The following is a 25,224-nucleotide window of genomic DNA, read 5'->3' on the forward strand; positions in this document are numbered from 1 at the left end:
GGAAGGGGGGAGTCCGAGGTGTCGCGGTGTACCGGGACCTCCCCTACAGAGGGAGCCGGGACGGACCACACCACCTCCTCCTCCCTCGGGGTGCCCGATGGTCCCCAGGCCTCTACATGGGTGGGGGATGCGAACGGACTGGCCATCCGACGCGCCCCCGACATCTGGCGCTGCCAGTCCTGGAGGCCCGTGCTGGTATCGACAGGGGTCTGCAGGTTTGCAGCCATGGAGCCCAGGGGGTTGTCGAACCCTGTCTGCGACAGTGCGACGCCAGCTCGCACATGGCCACTGGCGCCGATGCCCTCAGCGATGGCCTGCTGAGACTGGGCCATGGCCTGCAGAGACTGGGCCATGGCCTGCAGAGACTGGGCTATGGCCTGCTGAGACTGGGCCATGGCCTGCTGAGACTGGGCTATGGCGTTGAGCGCCTCTGCCATCTGGCGCTGGCACTGGCTCATGGCCTCCTGTGAGAGGGCAGCCATTTCCTGGGCCACAGACGCCGCCTGCACGGAAGGCCCCAGGCCTCGCAAACCGTTCCCCATGTCTGACACCGTCGCACCCATTGCCTCCACCGCGGACGCCACCCGTGCGGTGTCAGCCTGGGTGGCACGCATGACCGGGACCACTCCCAGCTCCTGGACGCGGGTGGACTCCTCCACCTGCGACCGCAGCCGCCGCAAGCCACCCGTCACCCTATTCGCTCGTCTCCGTGTCGGTGGTTGCAGCGGATCTATGTGTGGGTGTGGTAACTGCAGGAACCCGGGATCCATCTGGGCGGCAGATGTTCGCTTGGCCTGGGCTGCCCTCCGACCGCCCGGTCCCTCTGCTGCTCCTACCTCCACCTGCTGTACCGGGACGGCTGTGTTGTGCACACCAGTGAGTGTACCAGACGCCTCATCACTAAAGTGCCCAACCGTGGTGAGTGTTTCTGCGATGGTGGAGGGTGTTGGTGACAGCAGTGGCGTTGTGTCGTGCTCTTCGTCCCACTCTGAGTCCATGGCACTTTGGGGTGGGGGTTCGTCTCCACCCATCCACTCTGAGTCACTGTCCGGTATTTCGTCTTCCCGGGTAGGGGTGTCCTGGGTAGTGCTGTCCCGGGTAGTGCTGTCCCGGGAAGGGGTGTCCTGGGTTGTGGTGTCCCGGGTAGGGGTGTCCTGGATAGTGGTGTCCTGGGTAGTGGTGTCCTGGCTCGGATGTGACGGGGGCCTGTGGCTGCCCCCCTCATCGCTGGGTGGTCGCTCCCGCACGTGACGGGGGTGTCGTCTCCCTGTTGCTCCAGGTCTCTCCGTCTCCCGTGGTCTCCGAGGGGCATCCTGCGGGCGTCGCATGCTGGAGGGTTCGGGTCTCTCCGTCTCCCGTGGTCTCCGAGGGGCATCCTGCGGGCGTCGCATGCTGGAGGGTTCGGGTCTCTCCGTCTCCCGTGGTCTCCGAGGGGCATCCTGCGGGCGTCGCATGCTGGAGGGTTCGGGTCTCTCCGTCTCCCGTGGTCTCCGAGGGGCATCCTGCGGGCGTCGCATGCTGGAGGGTTCGGGTCTCTCCGTCTCCCGTGGTCTCCGAGGGGCATCCTGCGGGCGTCGCATGCTGGAGGGTTCGGGTCTCTCCGTCTCCCGTGGTCTCCGAGGGGCATCCTGCGGGCGTCGCATGCTGGAGGGTGCGGGTCTCTCCGTCTCCCGTGGTCTCCGAGGGGCATCCTGCGGGCGTCGCATGCTGGAGGGTGCGGGTCTCTCCGTCTCCCGTGGTCTCGGAGGGGCATCCTGCGGGCGGTCTGCATCTGCGGGGATGGGTGCCTGGACGTTTGGTCCTGCGATACACAATGAAGCATGCATGGTTAGACATCAGGCAGTGATCAGGTGATACGGGAGAGGGGGATATAGGGGAGGGGGGATATGGGGACGGGCTGTTGGTGGCTCACTTGCTCGTGGGGCCCCGACCTCTGCATCAGCAACCTCCCGGTCCTCAGGTCCGCCAGCCAGTTCCAGGGCCCTTTCCTCGTGTACGGTCAGTGGCCTCTCATCAGCGGGCCCTCCTCCAGTCCTCACATGCTCCCTATTGTTGTGTGCGCGCTTCTCCTGGGGGGGGGGGGGGGGTGGTGGCAGGGGTAAAAGGCAACAGTGTTAGGCAGGTATATGAATGCACGCCATCGGTTGCGCGTGCATTGCAGAGGTTAAGGTTAGGGCTGGATTCACTTGGGGATATGGGGGATATGGGGGAGGGGGGATATGGGGGAGGGGGGATATGGGGGATATGGGGGAGGGGGGATATGGGGGATATGGGGGAGGGGGGATATGGGGGATATGGGGGAGGGGGGATATGGGGGATATGGGGGAGGGGGAATATGGGGGATATGTGGGAGGGGGGATATGGGGAGGGGGGATATGGGGGATATGGGGGAGGGGGGATATGGGGGATATGGGGGAGGGGGGATATGGGGGAGGGGGGGATATGGGGAATATGGGGGAGGGGGGATATGGGGGATATGGGGGAGGGGGGATATGGGGGAGGGGGGATATGGGGGATATGGGGGAGGGGGGGATATGGGGGAGGGGGGATATGGGGGATATGGGGGAGGGGGGATATGTGGGAGGGGGGGATATGGGGGAGGGGGGATATGGGGGAGGGGGGATATGGGGGATATGGGGGAGGGGGGAATATGGGGGAGGGGGGATATGGGGGATATGGGGGAGGGGGATATGGGGGAGGGGGGATATGGGGGATATGGGGGAGGGGGGATATGGGGGAGGGGGGATATGGGGGATATGGGGAGGGGGGATATGTGGGAGGGGGATATGGGGGAGGGGGGATATGGGGGATATGGGGATATGGGGGAGGGGGGAATATGGGGGATATGGGGAGGGGGGATATGGGGGATATGGGGGAGGGGGGGATATGGGGGAGGGGGGATATGGGGGTATGGGGGAGGGGGGATATGGGGGATATGGGGGAGGGGGGATATGTGGGAGGGGGGGATATGGGGGAGGGGGGATATGGGGGAGGGGGGATATGGGGGATATGGGGGAGGGGGGATATGGGGGAGGGGGGGATATGGGGGAGGGGGGATATGGGGGATATGGGGGAGGGGGGGATATGGGGGAGGGGGGGATATGGGGGAGGGGGGGATTTGGGGGAGAGGGGATATGGGGGATATGGGGGACGCTCACCCTGCCTGCTCTGACGAGGTCGTTCACCTTCTTGTGGCACTGGGTGCCTGTCCGTGGTGTCAGGGCCACAGCGGTGACGGCCTCTGCCACCTCCCTCCACAGACGCCGGCTGTGGCATGGGGCAACTCTGCGGCCGTGCCCGGGATACAGGGCGTCCCTCCTCTGCTCCACCGCATCCAGGAGCGCCTCCACATCGCGTGACTCGAACCTCGGGGCTGAGCGACGGCCAGCCATCAAGTGGGGTGTTGCGGTCGGCTGTTCCGGTCGGGTGGGGGGGAGCTGCGCGGCCTTATGAGCCGTCACGCCGTGCAGCGCGTATGACGCTGCACGGCGTGAACCACTGCGCAAGCGCGGATCCCGTTACGTCGCTGCTAGCCCATTTCGGGCCGCAGACTATCGGCCCATTTTTATGACGTGACGCAAGTGGGATTTGCGCCGTTTTTTGCGCCGATCGGCGGAGTTTCCGCCGATAACGGAGAATTTCGCCCCAGGTCTCTGGAACCCGGTCTCAGGAACCCGGTCTCTGGAACCCTGTCTCTGGAACCCGGTCTCTGGAACCCGGTCTCTAGAACCCGGTCCCAGGAACCCGGTCTCTGGAATCCGGTCTCAGGAACCCGGTCTCTGGAACCCGGTCTCAGGAACCCGGTCTCAGGAACCCGGTCTCTAGAACCCGGTCTCTGGAACCCGGTCTCAGGAACCCGGTCTCTGGAACCCGGTCTCTGGAACCCGGTCTCTGGAACCCGGTCTCTAGAACCCAGTCTCTAGAACCCAGTCTCAGGAACCCGGTCTCAGGAACCCGGTCTCTGGAACCCGGTCTCAGGAACCCGGTCTCAGGAACCCGGTCTCTGGAACCCGGTCTCTGGAACCCGGTCTCTGGAACCCGGTCTCTAGAACCCGGTCTCAGGAACCCGGTCTCTGGAACCCGGTCTCAGGAGCCCGGTCTCTGGAACCAAGTCTCTGGAACCCGGTCTCTGCAACCAAGTCTCTGGAACCCGGTCTCTGGAACCCGGTCTCTGGAACCCGGTCTCTGGAACCCGGTCTCTGGAACCCGGTCTCTGGAACCCGGTCTCAGGAACCTGGTCTCTGGAACCCGGTCTCTGGAACCCGGTCTCTGGAACCCGGTCTCTGGAACCAAGGTACCGCATGGTAGGTTGTTGCAGAAGGTTAAAGCTCACGGGATCCAGGGTGAGGTTGCCAATTGGATTCAAAATTGGCTGGACGACAGAAGACAGAGGGTGGTTGTAGAGGGTTGTTTTTCAAACTGGAGGCCTGTGACCAGTGGTGTGCCTCAGGGATCGGTGCTGGGTCCACTGTTATTTGTGATTTATATTAATGATTTGGATGAGAATTTAGGAGGCATGGTTAGTAAGTTTGCAGATGACACCAAGATTGGTGGCACAGTGGATAGTGAAGAAGGTTATCTAGAATTGCAACGGGATCTTGATCAATTAGGCCAGTGGGCCGACGAATGGCAGATGGAGTTTAATTTAGATAAATGTGAGGTGATGCATTTTGGTAGAGCGAATCAGGCCAGGACCTACTCAGTTAATGGTATGGCGTTGGGGAGAGTTATAGAACAAAGAGATCTAGGAGTACAGGTTCATAGCTCCTTGAAGGTGGAGTCGCAGGTGGACAGGGTGGTGAAGATGGCATTCGGCATGCTTGGTTTCATTGGTCAGAACATTGAATACAGAAGTTGGGACGTCTTGTTGAAGTTGTACAAGACATTGGTACGGCCACACTTGGAATACTGTGTGCAGTTCTGGTCACCCTATTATAGAAAGGATATTATTAAACTAGAAAGAGTGCAGAAAAGATTTACTAGGATGTTACCGGGACTTGATGGTTTGAGTTATAAGGAGAGGCTGGATAGACTGGGACTTTTTTCCCTGGAGCGTAGGAGCCTTAGGGGTGATCTTATAGAGGTCTATAAAATAATGAGGGGCATAGATAAGGTAGATAGTCAACATCTTTTCCCAAAGGTAGGGGAGTCTAAAACTAGAGGGCATAGGTTTAAGGTGAGAGGGGAGAGATTCAGAAGGGCCCAGAGGGGCAATTTCTTCACTCAGAGGGTAGTGAGTGTCTGGAATGTGCTGCCAGAGGTAGTAGTAGAGGCGGGTACAATTGTGTCTTTTAAAAAGCATTTAGATAGATACATGGGTAAGATGGGTATAGAGGGTTATGGGCCAAGTGCGGGCAACTGGGACTAGCTTAATGGTGAAAACTGGGCGGCATGGACTGGTTGGGCCGAAGGGCCTGTTTCCATGCTGTAAACTTCTATAATTCTATGATTCTATGATGCCGGTCATGGCTGCAACCCAGGCCGACACTGCATGGGTGGCGTCCGCGATGGAGGCAATGGGGGAAAAGGTTTCAGCCATGGGTCAGGTTCTTCAGGGCGTGGGGTTTAGTGCGCACGCGTCTTCCATGGCCCATGACAGGGCTGCCCTCTCACAGGCAGCCATGTGCCAGAGCCACATGGACATTGCCGCTGTGCTCTGGTGTCTGTCCCTGTCCCAGCAGGCCATGGCACAGTCCCAGCAGGCCATGGCACAGTCCCAGCAGGCCATGGCACAGTCCCAGCAGGCCATCGCTGAGAGCATCGGCGGCCTTGTCCATGTGATGGATGGCGTTGCCCAGCGGGAAGTAGCGCTGTCCCTGACAGGGATGTCGCACTCCCTCAGCTCCATCGCCGGGAACGTTCAGACTCTGGTCGATTCCACAGCGGGCCTCCAGGACTGGCAGCGCCAGGTGTCGGTGGGACAACGGGGCTTGCCTCCGCGCACACCACCGTCCCTTAGAGAGGCCCGGGGGCCAACGTGCTCCCCGAGGGAGGAGGAGGTCCCGGTGCCTGTCCCGGTAACCACAGCAAGGGAGGGTCCGGAACACTCGCACTCCCCCCGTCCTGTCCCTGGTGCATCTGGTTGGCATCACGCCATCCAGCACGCCTGCTGAGCAGCTTGGCCCATCCAGGCCGGCCGCCCCTGGAAGCGCGCGCCGACGGGGACCCATGTCGAAGGGCAGGATTCTCAGCAGTCAGCCTCCTCTCCTGCTGTACCATCTGGGGAGACACCTAAACGTAGTGGTAGGGCCCGTAAGGCCAAAACGTTAGACCCGTAGTAGGTTGGCAAGGGAGGAGGGCACAGATTAGTTATAGGGGCTAGGGCACGTATCTTTCAATATCACAATTAAAGTTGTTACACCAAACTTTCATGCGTCTGTCCTATTTCCGGTGCCGGGTGGCGGGGGGCGGGGTGGGGGTGGGGGGGGGGGGTCGTGAGAGTGCCCGGTGACGGTGGTGTTTGAGGATCATTACAAGGGTGAGGCCGGGAGTGCCCCCCCACCCAACACCAAACACGCCGTCGTCCTCGGTGCTCTGACGTCCGCTGCCCAACATGGACATGTGATGGAGAGTCCGTGGCGCATCGAGGGGACACCGAGGTGGGGGTGTTCAGATACGGCCATGAGTCAGACATTCAGTAGCGATCTGTAGCTCACAGCTCATCGCAGTGCGGGTTGTCATCATCCAACATGTCACTGTTCATACCCGCTTACGGAAGTAAAAGTCTATCGACAGTAACGAGGTGCAGCAGGCGTAGTGTTGCTTGAGGGTGATGCCGTGTGTGATAGGGTTGTGCGATGGTGCGGGAGATGGGTGATGTGGGTGCTGGGTGGTGCCAGTGCACGCGGTCAATGGTGCGAGTGCCCTGACCAATGATGCGTTCCCACAGTGTGCGAATCGTGCAGCGATCAATGCATCGCCCGCCCGCTGTCCCAAACGGTGGCGTTGTGCGGCCTCACAGCCATATCCCGCGCCCCGATGGTGTTTGTGCCCCTCCGCCCTCCCCCTCCTCCTCATCGTCCTGTTCAGAGTCGCTGGCCTCTTCGGGCTCACCTGATTCTTCCTCCTCCATCACATCGCCCCTCTGTTGGGCGATGTTGTGTAAGACGGAACAGGCGACAACAATACTTCCGGCCCTGTCGGGGTCGTACTGCAGAGTGCCTCCTGAGCGGTCCAGGCACCAGAACCTCATTTTATGGAGGCCGAAGCACCTCTTTATTACACCCCTGGTTGCTGCATGGCCCTCATTGTACCGGCTCTCCGCGTTGGTCTGTGACCTCCGTATGGGCATCATCAGCCACGGCCGCAACGGATAGCCCCTGTTGCCCTGCAACTAGCCCCTCATCCGGGGTGGGTGACCCTCAAAAATTGCGGGGATGTAGGACTGCGCCAATAAAGAGGCGTCATGCACGCTTCCCGGGTACTGGGCGCACACGTGCATTATTCTCATTCCCTGGTCGCACACCACCTGGACGTTCATCGAATATGTCCCCTTCCTGTTTAGGAAGACGTCACTGTCCCGCGTTGGTGCACGCAGGTTGACGTGCACACCATCCACGACGCCCTGTACCATCGGGATGCCGGCCACTGAGGCGAATTGTGATGCCCTAGCAGCCTGGTCCTCCGGGAAATTGATGTATCATGCCAGTCATTGACTGCCCGGATGCAGCGGTGCACCGAGGCCTGACTGATACCGCAAAGGTCCCCTCTCGGCAACTGGAAGGAGCTGGTCGCGAAGAAATTCAGGGCGTCGGTCACCTTCACCCTCACTGGGATGGCATGTCCTCCCCCAGTTCCACGCGGTTCCAGGTGCGCCATTAGGTGGCATATATGGCCGACCGTCTCATGGCTCAATCGGAGCCTCCTCCTGCATGCCGCCCCCGTTAGGTCCTCGAAGGAAATGCGGTCCCTGTACACACGGTGACGCATGGGACGCCTCCGCCGCCTTGACACGACCACCTGCTCGTGCTCATCCACTGGTGACCCATCAGGATCGGTGACGTCACCCTCTTCCTGGCCGACGACGTGGAGGTGATCTGCACCCTCCGCCTCCTCTTGGATTTCTCTGGCGTGATGGCCTGCAGCAGCAGCGGCTGGCACGGGGCCCTCCGCAGCCACTCCCTCTGCTGCACCCGCCTCTGCAGCACCCTCCCTGAGCCGCCGTGCTTGCCCGCGACGGATGCCCATCTGCATGGCTGCCGCTGCCGCCATGGCGGCGAACATCGATGGCTGCTGCGAATACATCATGAACTTGAAGGGGGGGGTAGGTTTGGGAAGGAGAGACTATGTTTTCCTTGTGTCTTAATAACACTCGGAGTCTTGAAGGCGGCGCCGATCTCGATGAAGCGTTCTCGCCGGTTGGGAGAATGGCGGAAAGGCGTCGGACCGGCGTCACGTGAAAAACCGGCGTGAACAGCGATTCTCCCAGGAATCTGGGGCGAGATTCGCCGACCCCCCGCTAGTTCGGAGAATCGCCGGGGGCTGGCGTGAATACCGCCCCCGCCGGTTGCCGAAGTCTCCGGCACCAGAGATTCGGTGAGGGTGGGAATCGCGCCACGCCGGTTGGCGGGCCCCCCTGCTCGATTCTCCGGCCCGGATGGGCCAAAGTCCCACCGCTAAAATGCATGTCCCGCCGGCGTAAATTAAACCACCTACCTTACCGGCGGGACAAGGTGGCGCGGGCGGGCTCCGGGGTCCTGGGGGGGGCGCGGGGCGATCTGGCCCTGGGGGGTGCCCCCACGATGGCCTGGCCCGCGATCGGGGCCCACCGATCCGCGGGCGGGCCTGTGCCGTGGGGGCACTCTTTCCTTTCTGCCTCCGCCACGGTCTCCACCATGGCGGGGACAGAAGGGACCCTCTCCACAGCGCATGCGCGGGAATGCCGTCAGCGGCCGCAGACGCTCCCGCGCATGCGCTGCCCGGAGATGTCATTTCCGCGCCAGCTGGCGGGGCGGAAATTCGTCCGGCGCCGACCTAGCCCATCAATGTTGGGGCTCGGCCCCCAACATTCCGCACCTTTGGGGCGGCGCGATGCCCGTCTGATTTATGCCGTTTTGGGCGCCAGTCGGCGGACATCGCGCCGTTTCCGGAGAATTCCGCCCCCGGTCTCTGGAACACAGTGTCAGAGACCATGGGCGAAATTCTCCGGTGTCGGCACGATGCCCGTCAACTGGCGCCAAAAACGGCACAAATCAGTCCAGCATCGCGCCGCCCCAAAGGTGCGGAATCCTCCGCCCCTTGACCGGCCGAGTCCTAATCTTGAGGGGCTAGGCCCGCGCCGGACTGATTTCCGCCCCGCCAGCTGGCGGACGTGCCCCGCCAGCTGGCATGGAAATGACATCGGAGAATCTTGCCCCATGTTCCAGAGACCAAAAACCAGGGGCGAAATTCTCCTACCAGCCCCGCCACATTTCTGCCCCGACCCGCCGGCGGGAGTCTCCGTAACACCAGCCGGTCAATGGGGTTTCCCATTGTGGGGCAGCCCCACGCCGTCGGGAAACCCCCGGGCGCCGGCAAAACGGAGACTCCCGCCGGCGGAGAATGACGCCCCAGAGACCCTGGGCAAGATTCTCCGACCCCCGCCGGGTCAGAGAATTGCCAGGGGCTGGTGTGAATCCCGCCCTCGCCGGTTGCCGAATTCTCTGGCACCGGAGATTCGGCGGGGGCGGGAATCGCACCACGCCGGTTGGCGGGCCCCCCCCCCGGCGATTCTCCAGCCCGGATGGGCTGACGTCCCGCTGTCCCGCCGGCGTGGGTTAAACCACCTCTCTTACCGGCGGGACAAGGCTGCGCGAGCTGGCTCCGGGGTCCTGGTGGTGGCGCGGGGCGATCTGGCCCCGGGGGGGTGCCCCCACGGTGGCCTGGCCCGTGATCGGGGCCCACCGATCCGCGGGCGGGCCTGTGCCGTGGGGGCACGCTTTTCCTTCCGCCTTCGCCACGGTCTCCACCATGGCGGAGGCGGAAGAGACCCCCCTCTACTGCGCATGCACGGGGATGCCGTGAGCGGCCCCACTGACGCTCCCGCGCATGCGCAGCCCGGCAATGTCATTTCCGCGCCAGCTGGCAGGGCACCGAAGGCCTTTCCCACCAGCTGGCGGGGCGAAAATCAGTCAGGCGCGGGCCTAGCCCCTCAAGGGTAGGGCTGGGCCGCTCAAAATGCGGAGACTTCTGCACCTTTGGGGCGGCGCGATGCCGGACTGATTTGCGCCGTTTTTGGCGCAGTCGGCGGATATCGCGCCGATTACGGAATATTTCGCCCTGGGTTCCAAAGCGCAGGTTCCAGAGACTGAGTTCTTGAGACCAAGATCGAGTTCCAAGAACCGGGTTCCAGGAACCGGGTTCCGGAGGACGGGCTCCGGAGGATGGGCTCTGGAGGACGGGCTCCGGAGGACGGTTTCCGGAGGACGGGTTCCAGAGGACGGGTTCCAGAGGACAGGTTCCGGAGGACGGGTTCCGGAGGACGGGCTCCGGAGGACGGGCTCCGGAGGACGGGCTCCGGAGGACGGGCCCCGGAGGACGGGCTCCGGAGGACGGGTTCCAGAGGATGGGCTCCGGAGGACGGGCTCCGGAGGATGGGTTCCAGAGGACGGGTTCCGGAGGACGGGTTCCGGAGGACGGGTTCCAGAGAACGGGTTTCAGAGAACGGAGTTCTCAAGATCAGGTTTCCAGAGACCGGGTATCAGAGACAGGGTTCTAGAGACCGGGGTCTGGAACACCCGGTTCCAAAGACTGGGGTTCCAAAGACTGGGGTTCCAGAGACTGGGGTTCCAAAGACTGGGGTTCCAGAGACCGGGTTCCAGAGACCGAGTTCCAGAGACGTTTCAAGATGTAAAGCAGTTTGGTTTCACCAGTGAAAATATTATTCTGTGCTTCAGTGTTCAGAGAGAGAGCTGTGTCAATTCTCACTGTGAAATAGAAGAGTAATTTTCTTCCCTGAATTTCCTTACTTACATAGAAACACGTAAAAGTAAGCATTACTCCCAGGAGTGAGAATATCTTACTGCAGTAGTCCAGGGCCTTGGTGACACCACACCAAGAGTATGTGTGAAGTTTTGGTCTCCACCTGGGAGACTGAGAAAGAAGGTAAAAGCGCAAGGATCCAGGGTAACTTGGCAAGTTGGATCCAAAACTGGCTTTGTGATAGGAGACAGAAGGCTGTTTGTGTGACTGGAGGCCGGCGTACCACAGGGATCAGTGCCGGATCCCTGATTGTTTGCGATATATGTAACTGAGATAGTTGGGAATGTGGGGGGCAGGGGTGATAAGTCAGTTTGAAGATGATACAAAGATTGACAGGGGAGTTAATTGTGAGGTTGAAAGTCTCAGGTTGCAGGAAGATATCGTTGGGTTGGTCAGATGGGCAGATTAGTGGCAGATGGAATTTAACTGTGAAAAGTGTGAGGTGATGCACTTTGGAAGGAGTAACAAGACCAGGGAGTACTCAATGAATGGCAGGACACTGGGAAACTCAGAGGAACAGAGGGTACTTGAGGTGCTTGTCCACAGATCCCTGAAGGTGGCAGGACGGGTTAATAGGATAGATAAGAAGCCACACGGGACACTTGGCTTCATCAGTTGTGACATAGAATGTAAGAGCAGGGAGGTTATGTTGGAGCTGTATAAAACTTTAATTAGGCCACAGCTGGAGTACTGGTCACCACACTATAGAAAGGATGTGATTGCACTGAAGAGGGTGCAGAGGAAATTCACCAGGATGTTGCCTGGGATGGATCATTTGAGCTATGAAGAGAGGCTGGATAAGCTTGGGTTGTTTGCTTTGGAGCAGAGAAGGCTGAGGAGGAACCTAATTGTGGTGTATAAGATTATGAAAGGTATGTACAGGGTGGATATGAAGCAGCTGCTCCCCTTAGTTGAAGAGTCAATAACAAGGGGGCATTATTTTAAGGTGAAAGGCAGGGGGCAGGATTCTCTGGTCTCCGATGCCGAAATCGCGTTCGACGATCAGCCGGAGAATCCCCATTGGCGGCGAAATCAGGGGCGGCGCCGCTTTTGCGATGCTCTGCCCCTTTCTACACGGCGTACTCGCAGCGTACACCGCACACCACCAGAACGGCCTCCGGAAGTCACCTGAGGCCCTCCCCCGATGCTCTGCCTCCGATGGGCCGAGTTCCCGACAGCTTGGGACACGTGTCCTATTTTATTTTTCGAGAACCCAGTGTGGCGGCTGCGGACTTGTCCAGTGCCGCCTCAGTTGGGTGGGAGCCATTGGGCGGGCAGGGGGGGCTGGGGGCACTGATGGGGGGTGGTCCAGGGGTGGCGAGCCTGGTCAAAGGGGGGCATTATTTGACAGGCCGGGTCCACGCGTGGCCGACGCCATGTTGCACGACGCGGCCGCTGCAAGCCGCCACCGTGCGCATGCATGGCCACGGACCCGGCAATTCCAGGCTGTATCCGCAGCTAAAGCCAGGGATTCTAAGCTGCGTGCCTGCTAGCCCCCACCAGACGGAGGATCGTTGCAGCTTTTGCGCTGTTTTTCAGGCATAAAACACCACTGTTCCCCACGCCGGCTTCAGCACATAGTCTCCCAAACGGAGCCAGGAGGTTCAGAGGGGGTTTGAGGAAAATTATTTTCTGGAAGGTTAGTAGAGGTGGGAAACCTCACAACCTTTAAAAAGTACGTGGATAAGCACTTGAAGTGCCATAACATTCAAGGCTTTGGGCCAAGTGTTGGAAAGTGGGACAAGTGCAAATTTAGTGTAGTTTTGTTGGTGCACACTTGATGGGCTGAAGGGCCTCTTCTGTGCTGTATGATTCTATGACTCCTTATTTAAGAAAAGTTAAACTTGCCATAGAGGCAGTGCAGTGGAGGTTCACCAGATTCTTGGGATGGCAGGATTGTCATATGAAGAGAGATTGAGTCCACTGGGCCTGTATTCGCTGTAGGTGAGAAGAATGAGAAGGAATCTCATTGAAACGTATAAAATTCTAACAGGGCTGACAGGAAGAATTTTTCCTGGGCTGGGGTGTCTAAAACCAGGGGACACAGTCCCAGAAAAGGCAAAGACTATTTAGGACCGACTTGAGGAGGAACTCAGAGGCTTGTGAACCTTTGGAATTCCCGACCCAGAGGGCTGTGGAAGTTCAGTCATTAAGCATGTTAAAAGCAGAGATCGATAGGTTTCGAGGCACCAATGACATTAAGAGATATGGGAATAGTGTGGGAAGATGGTGTTCAGATACAAGATCGGCCATGGCCTCGTTAAATTGCAGAACAGCTAGAGCTGTCATTTCATGAATTAACAGAAACAGGATGTATTCTTCACAGAGATGATAGCTGTTTGTGTTATATTGCAGGGATTGGAGGGAGCGGGAGGCAGTCAGTGACAAGACTCACAGCATTCATGGCTGACACCGAGATCTTCCAGGTCAGTATTCAGAAAACATACACACTGACCGAGTGGAAGGATGATCTGAAGAAGCTGTTACGAGGAGCTGGTCAGAATGGCACTCCAACTGTCTTCCTGTTTGCTGACCATCAGATCAAGGTTAGTCCTGTGATATCCATTAGCAAGCACTCCCCAATCTCAATAATCTCCAGGGGTTTGGCCTGTTTCAGTCTGTAATTTGATCCGTGTGTGCTGTGGGTGCAGTTACCTCTCAAATCTTAAATCATGTCCTTTACTTCCAAAATTGAAAATGATTACCACAGGGTACCCTCCTATATGAAGCACGCATCAATCATGCCACAGTATAGTGGTTATTTACTGATTTAGTGAGAGAATGAGAGTTCACATGCTGGGATTGAGGTTTCAGATCTGTAAATAACAATCGGGTATTTGTAAAAGTGACCACAAAGCCAGGGATTTCTGTGAAAACCCCACTGGCTGACAAATCCCTTTCGGGAGGAAATCTGCTAGTCTTGCCTAATGTGACACTGGGTATTCTTGCCCACACCATAAGACATAGCAGCAGAAGTGGCCCTTTCTGCTTCGCCATTTGATGAGACCATGGTTGATCTGATATAGAATCATAGAATCCCGACAGTGCAGAAGGAGGCCATGCGGCCCATCGAGTCTGCACAGACACCTGAAAGAGTACCTACCTAGGCCCACTCCCCCGTCCCATCCCTCTAACCCCACCTAACCTTTGGATACTAAGGGGCAATTTAGCATGGCCAATCCACCTAACCTGCACATCTTTGGGCTGCGAGAGGAAACCGGATCACCCGGAAGAAATCGACGCAGACACAGGAGAACATACAAATTCCACAGTCAGTCACCCAAGGCCAGAATTGAACCTGGGTCCCTGGTGCTGTGAAGCAGTAGTGCTAACCACAGTGCCATCCTCAACTCCACTTTCCTGTCTTATCCCCACACCCCTTGATTCCTTTACTGATAAAAAATCTGTCTATCTCAGCCTAGAACATACTTAACAACCTAGCCTCTACAGCTCTCCGGGGTATGGAATTCCACAGATTCACGACTCTCTGAATAAATTCCTCCTCATCTCTGTCTGAAATGGGTGACCCCTTATTCTGAGATTGTGCCCTCTGGCCCTAAACATCCTGTTATGGGCCAGGGTTTAGAGAACACCAAAGTATATCATGGAGTTCTCATCTGACCCACAACTGTTTATAGATTTTGGTTATGAGGAGCACAAGGACTTACTCTTCAGGTGTTATTCAACAGAGGCCTTAAACACTTTAAATCAAAAACAAAGCTTATTCTACGAATTCAGTTAACATTTTATAAACCCACAGTAAGCATTTTTATCAACTACAAACATAAATACCCCACACAGATACAGTACTCTATATATAACCCTTAATAACTTCCCTTTAAACTGTTTCACTCAAGTAACAACATTCATAAATTAAAAAACCTTTTTTCACAAAACAGTAGGTCTGAATTCCTTACAGAAAACAGGTATTACTTTGAAGTTATCAAGTGATCTGGAGACACCCTTTAACTTGCAGAGAGACCAGAGAAGCCTTCTTTTGTCTGAAGCCAGCTTCCAACGTCTGAACCGAAAGTAAAACTTAGAGCCATAAACAGCTTCCAGCTCAAAACGAAAGTTAAAACTAGAGCTACCGCCCAGCTCCACCCACACAATGACATCACTTCAGCCATTTGGGAAGACAAACAGTTCTTAAAGGGACATTCCCATGACAATCCTCTCAGCATCTACCCTGTCAATACCCTTGAGAATCTATGTCTCAATAAGGTCGCCTCTCATTTTTCTAAGCTCCAATGAGTACAGGCCCAAACTACTCAACCTCTCCTCAGAAGAAAATCCCTCCATACCCAGGATCAACCAAGTGAACCTTCAGTGGACTGCCTCCAATGCCAGTATATCTTTCCTGAGATAAAGGGACCAAAGCTGTTCACAGTATTCCAGGTGTGGACAAACTAGTGCCTTGTATAGTTTTAGCAAGACTTTCCTATTTTTATGCTCCATTCCCTCTTAAATAAAGGTCAGCATTCCACTTGTTTTCCCAGTTACCTGCTGAACTTGCATGCTTGCTTTTAGTGAATTATGCACAAGGACCCCAAAATCCATAATTGCCACAGTTTCCTGCATTTAAATAGTCTTCACTTTGCTTGTCGACGATTTTTGCCTCAGCAATTTTGTTTTAATGCCTCGATCCTCATTACCAGTTTTCGTTTTTGTGATATTCCCGCTGTGTGCTGCAACAAGAAAAGATATGGAGGCGCCACGCACTTGGATTTCTTACAAACATGATGAGTGGTTTATTAAGAGATGTTGCTCATGCAAACTAAGATGGAGAACTGATGCCCGCGCTAACACTCTGCTGCCGTCACTGTAGATCACGCGATATTCCACCACCAGGGCTATATGCTCTGACACATCACAGAAGTTATCTAAAACTCTGCTGCCCATATCTTTACCAAGGTCCCTATCACCCCTCTGTTTACTGACACCAGGTTAAGTAATGCCTTCATTTTAAAATTTCCATGCTTGTTTCCAAATCATTTCATGTCCTTGGCCCGCCCTATCTCTGTTATATCCTCCATTTCCTCAACCCTGTGAAATCTAGTTCGCTTTCATCTAATTTTAGCCTCTTGCGCATCCTCAATTATAATCACTCCATCATTGGTGGCCAAACCTTTAGCTGCTTTGACCAAAGCTCTGGCATTCCCTTCCTCCGCCACCCCACTCCTCCACTCCTTCACTTCGCCCACCCTTCTTTCCCTATCCTCGCCCCCCCTCCACCTCGCTGTCCTCCTTGGAAAAATTCTTTAAGAAACAAATTTTGGCAAAGCTTTTCGTCATTTGATTCAATGGGCGCAATTCACCCAAAAAATGACTCGGGGCGCAATTGTCCGGAAACATTTTCAAGTATGGTAGCGAGCGGGAATTGTCGCAAACTTCCCGGCGCTCAGCCCAGCGAGGCCGGCAACAATATTCAACGTTAATTGATTGTGATGAACGGTTACTGCCTTATCATCATGTAAGGTGATGTCCCCTTTAAGACCGGGCTTGGAACCCTGGGGACTCCGCCTCTGGCTCTGCCCATCTGGGAGCCATACATAAAGGCCTGCCTCATGGTCTGTATAGCAGTCAGCTCTCGTCCATAGCTGTAGCATAGTTATTAGTCGAATAAAGCCTTCTTTACAGTTTAATCTCTAAGCGTCATTATTGAGGGTACCTCAATTTATTAGACTAAACTAGATTCAGGATGGACGCAGGCCTAAAACCAGAGAAGCTCAATCTGGAAGCACGAACGCCGGAGGCAAAGGAAATTTTTTAATACTGGCTGCGGTGCTTCGAGGCCTACCTGGACTCCGCAGAGACTCCCATCCTGGGGCCACGCAAGCTGCATCTACTCCACGCCCGGGTGAGTCACAGAATCTCCGCCACGCTCGAAAAGGCGACGACTTATGATGCGGCGATTGAGTTGCTCCGCAAGCGGTTTGTCAAACCCGTCAATGAGGTGCACGCCCGGCATCTGCTCTCTACCTGCCGGCAGCGCTCGGGGGAATCGCTCGACGAGTTTGTTGAGAAACTCACCGCGCTTGCTAGGGACTGTGACCATCAGGATGTGACAGGGGAAGTCCATATGAACCTGCACATCAGGGATGCTTTCGTGTCCGGAATCCGCTCGACCTACATCCGGCAGCGGCTGCTCGAAAACGGGGCAAAAGACCTCCAGGAGACGCTAACGCTCGCCTCCTCGCTGGAGTTGGCCCGACATAACTTGGGTACGTACCCCGCGGACTCTGCCAGCCCCCCCCGGACTTCCTCAGACTCACCCGTATTACAGGCCTACGCCACGCGGCGACCCGCTCACCATGGGGGCAAACCTTGCTACTTCTGCGGGCAGGGCCAGCACCCACGCCCACGCTGCCCAGCCCGCTCCGCGATCTGCAGCGACTGCGGGAAGAAAGGGCACTTTGCGAGGGTCTGCCTGGCCAGACTCAGGGGCCAGTAAAACAAAGAACAGCCGGCCCGAGAATCAGGCTCTCAGGCCCGCAGGCCTCGCAATGCTGCTGCTCACCGACCCGACACGCCCTCTTCTGACGTGTCATCAGCCTCGTGCGAATCATGGGAGCGGCCATCTGGTCGGCGGCCATCTTCTCGACCCGACACGTGCGACCGACGGCAGCGGCCATTTTACGAGTCCGACTCGGCTGACGACTCCGACTACCCGCGACTGGGTGCGATCACCCTCGATCAAACTCGGCCAAAACACCTGCAGAACTCCATGATGCAGGTCCAGGTCAACGGGCACGACACTGCATGCCTCTTCGACTCCGGGAGCACGGAGAGCTTTATCCATCCTGAAACGGTAAGGCGCTGCTCCCTACGCACCCATCCCGCATCCCAAACCATAGCCCTCGCATCTGGGTCCCACTCGGTACAAATCATGGGGTACTGTATTGCGGATCTCTCGATCCAGGGTGCCAAATACACCCGTTTCAAATTTTATATCCTCCCTCACCTCTGTGCCCCCCTGCTGCTCGGACTGGATTTCCAGTGCAGCCACCGAAGCCTGACACTGAAGTTCGGCGGACCCTTGCCCCCCCTTACGGTGTGCTGCCTTGCGACACTGAAAGTCGCACCCCCCTCGCTATTCGCTAACCTCACTCCTGCCTGTAAGCCCGTCGCCACCAGGAGCCGGCGCTACAGTGCCCAAGATATGGCTTTTATCAAGTCAGAGGTCCAGCGTTTACTGGGAGAGGGGGTCATCGAGGCTAGCAACAGCCATTGGAGAGCGCAAGTGGTGGTAGTCCGGTCCGGGGAGAAGAAACGGATGGTCGTGGATTATAGCCAGACCATAAACCGATTCACGCAGCTTGATGCGTACCCCCTTCCTCGCATCGCGGAAATGATAAATCGGATCGCCCAATACCGAGTCGTTTCCACGGTCGACCTCAAATCTGCCTACCACCAGCTCCCCATCCGACCAAAAGACCGCCCCTATACTGCCTTCGAAGCAGCCGGCCGGCTCTTCCACTTCCTCAGGGTGTCACAAATGAGGTCTCCGTCTTTCAAAGGGCGATGGACCAAATGGTGGACCAGTACGGTTTGCGGGCTACATACCCGTACTTGGACAGTGTCACCATCTGCGGCCATGATCAGCAGGACCATGACGCTAACCTCAAAAAGTTCCTCCAGACCGCCCGAGCCCTTAACCTGACCTATAACGAGGGCAAATGCATTTTCCACACCACCCGGCTGGCCATCCTCGGCTATGTCGTGGAAGACGGGGTCCTAGGTCCCGACCCCGACCGCATGCGCCCCCTTAAGGAACTCCCTCTCCCCCGCAGCCTCAAGGCCCTCAAACGGTACTTGGGGCTTTTCTCCTATTACGCCCAGTGGGTCCCCAAGTATGCGGACAAAGCCCGCCCACTCCTAAAGACCACCACTTTTCCCCTCTCGGCTGAGGCTCAATTGGCCTTCAACCGCATCAAGGCTGACATCATCAAGGCCGCCATGCACGCGGTGGACGAAACCATCCCTTTCCAGGTAGAGAGCGATGCATCAGACATCGCCCTGGCTGCTACCCTCAATCAAGGAGGCAGACCAGTAGCGTTCTTCTCCCGAACCCTCACCGCCTCCGAGATTCGACACTCTGCAGTCGAAAAGGAGGCACAAGCCATTGTGGAGGCTGTGCGGTGCTGGAGACACTACCTCGCCGGTAGGAGGTTTACCCTCGTCACCGACCAACGGTCGGTCGCCTATATGTTCGATAACACTCAACAGGGCAAAATAAAAAACGATAAAATTTTGAGGTGGAGGATCGAACTCTCCACCTACTCGTACGATATCAAGTATCGTCCAGGGGAGCTCAACGAGCCCCCAGATGCCCTGTCCCACGGCACATGCGCCAACGCGCAGGAGGACCGCCTGCAAGCCATCCACAATGACCTCTGCCACCCGGGGGTTACCCGGCTCGTCCATTTCATCAAGTCCCGCAACCTACCTTACTCAACCAAGGAGGTCAAAGCCATGGTCAGGGCCTGCCAGGTCTGTGCGGAGTGCAAACCGCACTTCTATCGGCCAGACAAGGTTCGGCTCGTGAAGGCCTCGGGCCCCTTTGAGCGACTGAGCATGGACTTCAAGGGGCCCCTCCCGTCCACCAACCGTTATGCCTATTTCCTCACCGTGATCGATGAGTTCTCCCGTTTCCCATTCGCCATTCCCTGCACCGACATGACCTCAGCCACGGTGATTAAGGCACTGCAAAGCATCTTCACCCTGTTCGGTTTCCCTGCTTATATCCACAGCGACCGGGGTACATCGTTCATGAGCGATGAACTGCGTCAGTATCTGCTCAGCAAAGGCATCACCTCGAGCAGAATGACCAGTTATAACCCACGGGGAAACGGGCAGGTGGAGAGGGAGAACGCGACCGTGTGGAAGGCTGTCCTTCTGGCCCTGCGGTCGAGAAATCTCCCAACCACCCGCTGGCAGGAGGTCCTACCCGATGCCCTACACTCCATTAGGTCACTCCTCTGCACGGCCACGAATGAGACCCCTCACGACCGATTGTTTCTCTTCCCCAGGAAGTCTACCTCCGGGGTCTCGCTTCCACCTTGTCTGATGGCTCCGGGACCTGTTCTTCTCCGGAGGCACGCGAGAAGCCATAAAACGGACCCCCTAGTTGAAAAGGTCCGACTGCTCCACGCCAACCCCAGTTACGCCTACGTGGAGTACTCCGACGGCAGGCAAGATACGGTTTCCCTCCGGGATCTGGCGCCCGCTGGATCCTCCACCACAGACGCCCCTTCCCGCGCCGCTAACCTGCAGGATCCGCCGCCCCCTACAACACACCTTCCGGCCCTACCACCCGTTGGTGAGCTCCTACCGTGCCCCCCCTTTACACACCCCGCCGGCGCCGGCTCCGCTACCCCCGGCCCTGCCTAGTTCCTCTGCCCCGACCCGGACCGAAGCTCTGACCGCTGTGCTCCCGGATGTGCCCTCAACCGGGACGTCCGTGCCCGCCGCACCACCGCCCGAATTGAGGAGGTCGAGGAGGACGATCCGGCCACCGAGACGGATGGACCTATGATGGCACTTCACCCCAGCCGGACTCCTTTTTAAACAGGGGGTGAATGTGATGAACGGTTACTGCCTGATCATCATGTAAGGTGATGTCCCCTTTAACACCGGGCTTGGAACCCTGGGGACTCCGCCTCTGGCTCCGCCCATCTGGGAGCCATATATAAAGGCCTGCCTCATGGTCTGTATAGCAGTCAGCTCTCGTCCAAATCTGTAGCATAGTTATTAGCCTTATAAAGCCTTCTTTACTGTTTAATCTCTAAGCATCATTATTGAGGGCACCTCATTGATCCACTTCTCGCCACAAATGAAGGCTCACCAGCTGATTCACTGGGACCGTGCTCACCAGCCCCCGCTAACAAGGTCGAACAGCACTTAAGCTGCACTTGCTCAGCCAGCTCGCAATAATGGCGCTCAGAGGCCGGTCCCAAGATTCAGAGATACAGGCCTGGAGAGGCTCCCAGATGCAGTGGAGGCCAGGAGGGAGGTCCAGATGTCCTGTACTTTCGAGGATCCTGGAGAGTGAGCCACAAGGCAGCGAGTGCTGGGATGAGGTGGTGGCAGCTGTTAGCTCAGGAGGACTGGCCTTCAGGGCAGGTAGGACAACGACCTACACCGGGCAGCACGGGTGAGTAGACACCAATGCTCCCCACCTCCCACACAAGGGAGCATCCACTCCCCTTGTGACCCCCAGCCCTCCCTCCACCCTCAACCCCCCTCCACCCTGAACCCACCCAACCCTTCCTTCACACACCCTCTCAGTCAGCACATGGGACAGGGCGGCACAGCTGTGCATGTGCCGTCAACAAGTGAGCCGCGTTGTCTGGCCCCAGAGGGCGCCCGCCATGGGCATCGAAGGCCACAGGACGAGGGAGGTAGCTGGCTGCCTCCACCTCAGATGTGCATCCTGGGGAGACACCAAGACATAGTGGTAGAGCAAGGAGGTCAAAGCACGTCGAGGATTACTGAGGGCACTGGGGGAGGGGGGGTGGGTTGGGGGTCGGCATCATCAGGAGTGGGGTTTGTACAACACATTAAACGCCTTTTTGTAAAACCATTATGATGCCTCTGTCACTTCCTTCTGCAATGCGGGCTGACCCCCGGACCCCCGGACCCTTTGCCCATCCGCCCCAAGATTCGGGGATGCTGACCTGGGGAGGCTCCTGTTTGCGGTGGAGGCCAGGATTTCCTGTTGCCCCGAGTCTCCCGGAGGGTGAGCCACAAGGTAGCCAGTGCTGCCTGGGACGAGGTGGCGGCAGCTGTCAGCTCGGGACAGTGTGACCAGGAGGACTGACCTCCAGTGTCGGAAGAAAGTCAATGACCTAAACCGGGCAGCCAGAGTGAGTAGACATCAATGTCCCAACCCCCAAGGGAGCATCCACCCCAGGCGACACGCAATCTTCCCTCCATCCCCTTCCCCCTTCAGCACACCCTCCACTCACCCCTTCAACCCTCCCTCCACCCCCTCCCCTTCAATCCTCCCTCCACCCCTGGATCGGAGCGAAAGTAACAGGCAGTTGTTATGGGGGACTTTTAACTTTCCAAATATTGACTGGAAACACTATAGTTCAAGTACTTTAGAGGGGTCAGTTTTTGTCCAATGTGTGCAGGAGGGTTTCCTGACGCAGTATGTAGATAGGCCAACAAGAGGCGAGGCCACATTGGATTTGGTACTGGGTAATGAACCAGGACAGGTGTTAGATTTGGAGGTAGGTGAGCACTTTGACGATAGTGACCACAATTCGGTTACGTTTACTTTAGCAATGGAAAGGGATAGGTATATACCGCAGGGCAAGAGTTACAGCTGAGGGAAAGGCAATTATGATGCGATTAGGCAAGACTTAGGATGCATAGGATGGGGAAGGAAACTGCAGGGGATGGGCACAATTGAAATGTGGAGCTTGTTCAAGGAACAGCTACTGCGTGTCCTTGATAAGTATGTACCTGTCAGGCAGGGAGGAAGTGGTCGAGCGAGGGAACCATGGTTTACTAAAGTAGTTGAATCACTTGTCAAGAGGAAGAAGGAGGCTTACGTAAAGATGAGACGTGAAGGTTCAGTTAGGGCACTAGAGAGTTACAAGTTATCTAGGAAGGACCTAAAGAGAGAGCTAAGAAGAGCCAGGAGGGGACATGAGAAGTCCTTGGCAGGTAGGATCAAGGAAAACCTTAAAGCTTTCTATAGATATGTCAGGAATAAAAGAATGACTAGGGTAAGAGTAGGGCCAGTCAAGGACAGTAGTGGGAAGTTGTGCGTGGAGTCCGAGGAGATAGGAGAGGCACTAAATGAATATTTTTCGTCAGTATTCACCCAGGAAAAAGACAATGTTGTCAAGGAGAATACTGAGATACAGGCTACTAGACTAGACGGGATTGAGGTTCATAAGGAGGAGGTGTTAGCAATTCTGGAAAGTGTGAAAATAGATAAGTCCCCTGGGCCGGATGGGATTTATGCTAGGATTCTCTGGGAAGCTAGGGAGGAGATTGCAGAGCCTTTGGCTTTGATCTTTATGTCGTCATTGTCTACAGGAATAGTGCCAGAAGACTGGAGGATAGCAAATGTTGTCCCCTTGTTCAAGAAGGGGAGTAGAGACAATCCCGGGATCTTTAGACCAGTGAGCCTGACTTCTGTTGTGGACAAAGTCTTGGAAAGGATTATAAGAGATAGGATGTATAATCATCTAGAAAGGAATAATTTGATTAGGGATAGTCAACACAGTTTTGTGAAGGGGAGGTCGTGCCTCACAAACCTTATTGAGTTCTTTGAGAAGGTGACCAAACAGGTGGACGAGGGTAAAGCAGTTGACGTGGTGTATATGGATTTCAGTAAAGCGTTTGATAAGGTTCCCCACGGCAGGCTATTGCAGAAAATACGGAGGCATGGGATTGAGGGTGATTTAGCGGTTTGGATCAGAAATTGGCTAGCTGTAAGAAGACAGAGGGTGGTGGTTGATGGGAAATGTTCAGCCTGGAGGTCAGTTACTAGTGGTGTACCACAAGGATCTGTTCTGGGGCCACCGCTGTTTGTTATTTTTATAAATGACCTGGAGGAGGGCGTAGAAGGATTGGTGAGTAAATTTGCAGATGACACTAAAGTCGGTGGAGTTGTGGACAGTGCGGAAGGATATTGCAGGTTACGGAGGGACATAGATAAGCTGCAGAGCTGGGCTGAGAAGTGGCAAATGGAGTTTAATGCAGAAAAGTGTGAGGTGATTCATTTTGGAAGGAGTAACAGGAATACAGAGTACTGGGCTAATGGTAAGATTCTTGGTAACGTGGATGAGCAGAGAGATCGCGGTGTCCATGTACATAGATCCCTGAAAGTTGCCACCCAGGTTGATAGGGTTGTTAAGAAGGCGTAATCATAGATCATAGAATTTACAGTGCAGAAGGAGGCCATTCGGCCCCTCGAGTCTGCACCAGCTCTTGGAAAGAGCACCCTACCCAAGGTCAACACCTCCACCCTATCCCCATAACCCAGTAACCCCACCCAACACTAAGAGCAATTTTGGACACTCAGGGCAATTTGAATGAATGAAATGGAATGAATGAAAATGAAAATCGCGTATTGTCACAAGTAGGCTTCAAATGAAGTTACTGTGAAAAGCCCCTGGTCACCACATTCCGGCGCCTGTTCGGGGAGGCTGTTACGGGAATGGCCAATCCACCTAACCTGCATATCTTTGAACTGTGTGTTCGCTTTTATTGGTAGACCTATTGAGCTTTGGAGCCATGAGGTCATGTTGCAACTGTACAAAAGTCTGGTGCGGCCGCATTTGGAGTATTGCGTGCAGTTCTGGTCACCGCATTATAGGAAGGACGTGGAGGCTTTGGAGCGGGTGCAGAGGAGATTTACCAGGATGTTGCCTGGTATGGAGGGAAAATCTTGAGGAAAGGCTGAGGGACTTGAGGCTGTTTTCGTTAGAGAGGTTAAGAGGTGACTTAATAGAGGCATACATGATGGTCAGAGGATTAGATAGGGTGGACAATGAGAGCCTTTTTCCTCGGATGGTGATGGCTAGCACGAGGGGACATAGCTTTAAATTGAGGGGAGATAGATATAGGACAGATGTCAGAGGTAGGTTCTTTACTCAGAGAATAGTAAGGGCATGGAATGCCCTGCCTGCAACAGTGGTGGACTCGCCAACATTAAGGGCATTTAAATGGTAATTGGATAAACATATGGATGATAATGGAATAGTGTAGATGGGCTTTAGAGTGGTTTCACAGGTTGGGGCAACATCTAGGGCCGAAGTGCCTGTACTGCGCTGTAATGTTCTATGTTCACCCCCCCCCCTTCCTCCACCCCCCTCCCTTCAATCCTCCCTCCAACCCCCCCTCCCCTTCAATCCTCCCTCCACCCCCTCCCTTCAATCCTCCCTCCACCCGTCTCGCTTCAATCCTCCCTCCACCCCCCCCTCCTTTCAATTCTCCCTCCACCCACCCTCCCCTCCATCCTCCCTCCACCCGAGCCCTCCCTTCACCCCCCTCCCCCACAACTGTGAACCACGCGTGTGGCTGATGAGCCCTCTCTGTGTCTCTTCAGGAAAAGCTCCCCTATAATTGGCGGGAGAGGGCCCAGACTGGCAGAAGGGGGCCGGACTTGAGAATCCTCATCTCCTTTAAGGAGCGGGCCCTGGAGGTGACTGGTGTGGCCGAGGGCAGAGCAGTCACCAACGCGGAGGCTGCCGATTGCCGCAGAGGTGAGGAGCCACTGGGCTCCACCCGGAGGACCTGTCA

The 25,224-nt window shown here is 56.2% G+C and overlaps 1 protein-coding gene across 1 annotated transcript in view; it reads left to right on the forward strand.

Annotated features, from left to right (window-relative positions):
• The window catches only part of LOC140388180 (dynein axonemal heavy chain 3-like), a 1,528,048-nt gene that overhangs the window by 969,990 nt on the left and 532,834 nt on the right, over nucleotides 1-25,224 (forward strand). The window contains exon 49 of the mRNA XM_072471941.1: nucleotides 13,315-13,505. Within this exon, the coding sequence (XP_072328042.1) occupies nucleotides 13,315-13,505 (191 nt within the window). The remainder of the gene's footprint in view (nucleotides 1-13,314; nucleotides 13,506-25,224) is intronic.

Source organism: Scyliorhinus torazame, chromosome 13 (genome assembly GCF_047496885.1).
Source record: "Scyliorhinus torazame isolate Kashiwa2021f chromosome 13, sScyTor2.1, whole genome shotgun sequence".
Classification (NCBI taxonomy): Eukaryota; Metazoa; Chordata; class Chondrichthyes; order Carcharhiniformes; family Scyliorhinidae; genus Scyliorhinus; species Scyliorhinus torazame.